At 44.5% G+C, this 5974-nt stretch overlaps 1 protein-coding gene across 1 annotated transcript; it reads right to left on the reverse strand.

Moving 5' to 3' along the window:
- Positions 1-4008: 4008 nt before the first annotated feature.
- LOC110674163 (huntingtin-interacting protein K) lies at positions 4009-5567 on the reverse strand. Its single transcript, XM_021838027.1, has 3 exons — positions 5293-5567; positions 5118-5225; positions 4009-4264 (listed from the first exon to the last, which is right to left on the reverse strand). The coding sequence occupies exons 1-3, from the start codon at positions 5443-5445 to the stop codon at positions 4169-4171; spliced, it is 357 nt and encodes a 118-aa protein (XP_021693719.1). The 5' UTR covers positions 5446-5567; the 3' UTR covers positions 4009-4168.
- Positions 5568-5974: the final 407 nt, after the last annotated feature.

A 5974-nucleotide genomic window follows, 5' to 3' on the forward strand; every position in this document is an offset into this window, starting at 1 on the left:
GGGGGCTGGTTGGTTTCCATCGCCCGCAGTACTGATGAAGGAATTTGCTCCGTTGTCCCGTTCTTCATTGCCTGCGCTCTCAGCGCCATTCAGGTGCTCGTCGAAGTGCTGCTACCACCTTTCCATCATCTCACGTTCGTCCGTCAAAATGCTCTAATCCTTATCCTTGCACATCTCGGCCTGCGACACGAAGAGATTGCGGGATGCGTTGAGCTTCTGATAGAACTTGCGTGTTTCTTGATACCGGCACAGCTTCTCCTCGCACTCCGTCTCCTCCAGGCGGCGTTTTTTCTCCCGAAAGAGGCGGGTCTGCTGTTACCGTTTTCGTCTATAACGCTCCACGTTCTGCCGGGTCCTTTGCTGCAGCATGACCGCCCACGCTGCATTTTTCTTCTCCAGAATCTGCCTACATTCCTCGTCGAACCAATCGTTCCGTCGACTCCATCCCACATACCTGACGTTGCTCTCAGCTGCTTTGTTGATGCCTTCCTTCACTATTCTCCAGCACTCCTCAAGAGGGTGTGGCGGATGCACCCCTGACTACGCTTGCGTGATGCGATCGGTGGAAGTAGAAGTTGAAGTTGAAGAGCGATGAACTACCGAGTGCATACGCAGCAGAAAGTGTAACACATCACTCGGGTATGATTAAAATGAAATATATTATTATTAAGTCAGCAACCAATAGATATCACTCTCGTCCGCCTTGTACTTGTTAAATCAAATTAAATATTGATCACCAAAGTAAGGGTGAATCCTTAGCAAGTCACTGAGGAAGACAGGACAATTCAAGCGGCTTCATCCAACCCCCTGAAGAAAGCGCTAGTTCTTGAAACCAGCCACCATCTGTGTGGGTGGCGCTAGTGCTGGAGTGAACAAATTTAGGCTTCACGCTCATCAAACCCCGCGCGGAAGCGACAAATGTCGTGTGAGAAAAGCATTAAACTATTGATAATCGTGTATCGTTTTGCCTGATGAAATGTGGCTAAATTGTCTAGCAATTATAGAAAAACTCGATAAAGTAATACGCACTAGTGTTAATTGATAGGTAAAATATGAATGTCGCATTCGAAAACGAGTATGTCTCACGCCTAAAACGGTATTTTTGGACGAGCTGTCAAATCAGCACCTTCTACAGCACCAAATTTTTGGCTTCACTTCAGTTGTTCGTGGATGACAGCCCACTATGATCCAGGAATCAGTTTTACGCGGAAAGATGCATTTTGAGCTGATGATCCAGGAATCAGTTTTACGCGGAAAGATGCATTTTGAGCTTTAAGCTAAGTATGCTGTTTCGCTCAAGAAAAGTAAAGAAATTCCTTGACTGAAAGGGTCAAGAAATTTCCTACAGAGAGTCCCCTTTGAAGTGACATTTCTTCTCAACTGCGTACTGCGATCAGAAAAAAGTGATTTTCTTGACCATTTCTTGGGAGAAATTTTCCACGCATCGAGATAGGCGATTCCTTTTCTTGTCAGTAGCAAACCGGCCTTTAGAATGAAACATTAGACAAAAACGGTCTTCTACAAAGTTGTTTGTATTAGTTGAGCCCTTTGTTTGGTTTTATTGAAAATTAGGGTGGACCACACTTTCATAGAAATTGTGTAACTAACTTTTTTATTTGTAGAAATTATATTACACATGCTTCAGCAAAGTTGTAGACCATTCAATTTCAAGCAACTTTGCCAAAAAAAGTTTTTTTGTATCTCTTAACTTGACCGATTTAGAGCTTTTTTCCTGCAGTGACATAGGGTGGTCCGAACAAAACTGGTTTTCTGGCTCTAGAGTTTTCAATACAAATTTCTCATCAAAGTAGTCTATGAAACACTTTTAGAGCTTTGAAAAATGCGTAATTTGGTGTGTGAAGAAACTCGCTATCTCCTTCCGTTTAGGAGTTATTGTTGTTTTTCTCTCAAAAACATGCCTACTTTGATTGTGAATTTCTCTGATTGGGGCAAGTATTTGTGGTTGTTGTATCGCTGTGTTACATACTTTATCAGCGTCGCATTATTACGTAGTTTTCGCCTGTTTTTCTGATGAATTTATTGCTGTAATTGTTTTATATTATTGGATTTTTGCATATTCTTTCGTATTCCTGTGGATAAATTGAAAATCTCGAGAAATTTCGCCGATAAAATGACCGATAAAAAATCGAAAGTTTTCGAAGATTTAGTTAAATGCTCGAAGTGTGCGATCGTCATATACACAGAGCTTGCTCTGTATGTTGTGTGCAGCGGAACGTGGTGTCATTCGTTCCACATTGCGTGCATCGGTATGGGTAGAGATCATCTGCGAGCTCTTAAGAACGGTCTAATGTGGATGTGCGGAGAATGTTTAGTAACTTTCAATGACTGATTCCTGGACCACTGTGCAGCCGTTTCAGTCCTGTGGCTTCATCCAGCTCACCCTCTTCCGATAATGCAGCCTCGAGGTGCTGAGCGTACGCAGTTGCGACATCCGGTTGCTTATGCCGCTCTAGATCATACCGGGGCGGCCGTCGGTACCGTACGTTGTTTAACCATCACCAGATAGTGGTCAGAGTCAAAGTTAGCGCCACGATAGGTCCTGATGTCGATAATGTCGGAGAAATCAGAACGTGATTTGTGATTCTGTCTGCTGTGGTGATCTCCAGGTGTATCGGTATGGAAGGCTGTGCTCAATATAGGTGCTAAGAATGTCCATATTTCGGCGAAGACGGCGAAATCAATTAGTCGTAAGCCGTTTTCTTTCGTCAGCCGGTGGACGGTTTGAATTCCTCCTCCTGACCAACCTGAGCGTTTAGATCTCCTAAGATGATTTTGACGCCGTGGCTTGAGCAGCTGTCGTACTCGCGTTCCAGCTGCGCGTAAAAAGCGTCTTTATCATCATCAGTGCTTCCGGAGTGAGGGCTGTGCACGTTTATTATGCAGAAGTTTAAGAACCGGCCTTTGAGCCAAAACTTGCACATTCTCTCATTGATCGGCCACCACCCGATCACGCGCCTCTGCATATCATATCATATGGCTACCTCTAAACGTTCGCACCATTGATCCCTTCCAACACACTTCCTGCAACGCTACGATGCGGAATCCGCGGTCCTTCAGCACGTCGGCGAGTATGCGTGTGCTCCCGATGAAGTTGAGAGATTTACAGTTCCACGTACCGAGCTTCCAATCGCTAGTCCCTTTACGTCGCTGTGGTCTTCGCCGATTGTCCCGGTTCGCATTCTCTCGTTTTTTTTCCTTTCCTAATTTTTATTACGGCTGGCTTGCAGGAACTGACACCAACCCCCTAGATTTCCGGAGGACCATTCCTCTCAAATGTTCGGAGGGTCACAGTGCGCAGTTTAGCTTAGAGTCCTTCTCTGGCACTTGGACGATGATCAGCCGCCCCTGACATGGGGAACAGACGCTGTTGTGAGCCGCTCCTAACACAGACGCTCCAGGTTTGCAGAAGCAAAAGCCAACCCCCCCTTCCTTGTCAGCATACGACCAAAGTTCCCACCGGGGGTTGGTTACTCGATCTTCCCTGAGGTTACTCATACCCCAGCCAGTACCGCGAGGAGGTAGGGAAAGGAGTTGCCGTGCTAGAGGCTAAGGACCATACAAAGGGGTCTATTTTATTCCTGTAGGTACGCGAGATACCAAGTGGCATACACATTGAGTCAGTCTTTCGATTTAAACTGGATAGTTTGTTGGAAAATGGCCCAGAGAATCCAAATTATATTGGTTACCTTAAACCCGTTAAACTGTCAATCAAGCAGATCATTTTCGAACTTTTGTCCAGAAACCGTTTCTACAACAGTGCATTGCAAATTATCCTCTGATTAGAATCATTTTAGGGTGCAAAAGTAAATTCTATGATTTTCATGACCCTTTTTCATCGCCCTGATGCGTATTATTCTAGTACTACTACGAAAGCATCACAGTGGCTCGAAATTGCACAAATCTGCCTCACTTGCTTAGAAACACGAATTTCGATTCCGAACTTACAAGGACGCATTTCTTTCCGACAAATTCGTATTACCCGTCAGCTTAATTTACCTATTGATGTATTATTGGCATCGACCTGTCCCATATTCCGAAACGAAAGCAGATTGTTGAACTTAGGCGAACTGTTCCGTTGTTGTTGCTGTTGTTGCATTGAGTGGCTCCGTCGTCGAGTGGTCAAAGTTTCACAGTAATGGCTTTCGCACTAGTTTGTCAGTGCTTCCAAGGCTGCGACCACGTCCCCCCGATGCACCCGCAGGGTCTCTTCCGCTTTCTGTCTGGAGATTTCCATTTCTCGAATCTGGGAACAAGAAACGTCAGTTTAGGGGCTGTTCTTCAAATTTCGTAAGACAATTTTGGCGGTTTTTCGAACCTCCCTCACCCTTATCGTAAGATTTTTTCTATGAAAATAAAGCATAAGTTGTATGGCGCGTAAAAAATCTCAAAACACTTGTGTAATTAATGTACGACCCCTGAAGGATCCTGGAAAGAGAATTTCCAAAGGATCCTGAAAGAATTCCTAAAGGATCACCAAAGGATCCTGGATGGATTCTGAGAGGTGTTGTGAACGAACGGAATAGCAGGTGTATTTTGGCCCAATTTCCCCACCTGCTTTCTGGCACGGCTCGTCTCTATCATGAACGATAGATGACAGACGCCGAAGAACAACAGCATCACATTAGAACGCCATCGACTGCAACAGCAGCAAGATGCTTCCCGCGCGCGCTCTCTGCAGTACATTTTAATATGTTTGTAATATTGTGTAAATAATGCATATAATTGTAGTCAATAAATGTGAATGTTTTATATCCGTTTACGTCCGCGTGTGAATGTTTTATTCGGCCACCAATCGCTTTTCCCCGGACGTAACAAAAGGATACTGGAAGAATTCCTAAAGGATCCTGAGAGAATTCCCAAAGGTTCCTGAAAGGATTCCCAAAGGATACTGTAAGGATTCTTAAAAGATCCTGGAAGAATTCCTAAAGGATCCTGAGAGAATTCCCAAAGGAACCTGGAAGGATTCTCAATGGATTTCCGAAGTATTTTGGAAATGCTTCGAAAGCTCCGGAAGGATTTCCTTGAAAAATGTTATAAGGATTCCCAAAGGAAATCCGCGAAGTCGTAACAATCCTGTAAGAACGACGATTACTCACAATCAGTTCAATGTCCTCCTTCTTGACTTGCACCTTCTGCAGTTCCTGTTCTTTGGCTAGTTTCTCCTCGTTCTCCTTGTTCCGTTTCTCCTCAAACATACTGACCGCCTGCAAATTCAAAGGGAAACAATCATTGACCATTGATTACAATCGCGCCGCAAGGTTATGTTCTTACATTGGTGATCTCCTTGGAGCTGATTTCCTTCTCTTCGGCATAGTCGGTGACCCGTTCCAAGTCGGCCGCTCCGCTGTCGTGTTTGGAGGCCTTCTTCTGCTTCTGCTTGTCGGTGGTCTCGTCGACGCCGTTCACCTCCTCCGGGTCGGTCATGGTTTGGGCCGGTTGGGAATGCTAGAAACACAATAATTCGGGAACGAAAATTACGGCCACTAAACTTCGTGTGCGCCGAGAACCGTCGTGATGTTGTTCTGAAAGATATCAGCGTTGCGTGCGAATGACGTGCGATGTTTTCGGACTGCAAAAGCGAAGCTGTCAAAATAAGATGCGTTACTAACGTGAGGGGCAACGATGTGGTTTTTGGCGTAGGACTACACCGGACTATTGGCGTAGTACAAAGTTATACGTAGTATGCACCTGGGAGGGAGGAACCGATACTACACACGAAATATGACACAAAGTTATTTCGAACTGCAAGAAAACTCCAGCTTGCCAACGACAATCAAGGCAGACTTGATGAAAATCGTTAGTTTTCTTTTGTTGTGTTCCTTCGATCGTTCTGGACAAACATGGAAAAAGGGCCAAAGTTTTCTATGCATTTCATTTTCGTTTTTTATTGAAAAAAGTAAAATTATGCGTATTTGAATACTTTATATTCAATCAGAACAAAAGGTGCTATTTT

This window comes from Aedes aegypti, chromosome 1 (assembly GCF_002204515.2).
Source record: "Aedes aegypti strain LVP_AGWG chromosome 1, AaegL5.0 Primary Assembly, whole genome shotgun sequence".
Taxonomy (NCBI): domain Eukaryota; kingdom Metazoa; phylum Arthropoda; class Insecta; order Diptera; family Culicidae; genus Aedes; species Aedes aegypti.

Bases quoted from the DNA above. Each gene is read 5' to 3' on its own strand.
- LOC110674163 (XM_021838027.1), bottom strand. From the start codon at position 5,445: ATGACCGACCCGGAGGAGGTGAACGGCGTCGACGAGACCACCGACAAG. The intron at 5,226-5,292 runs GTAAGAACATAA...TTGAATTTGCAG, and splicing joins GCTCCAAGGAGATCACCAAT to GCGGTCAGTATGTTTGAGGA. The intron at 4,265-5,117 runs GTGAGTAATCGT...TCTTGTTCCCAG, and splicing joins AGGAGGACATTGAACTGATT to ATTCGAGAAATGGAAATCTC.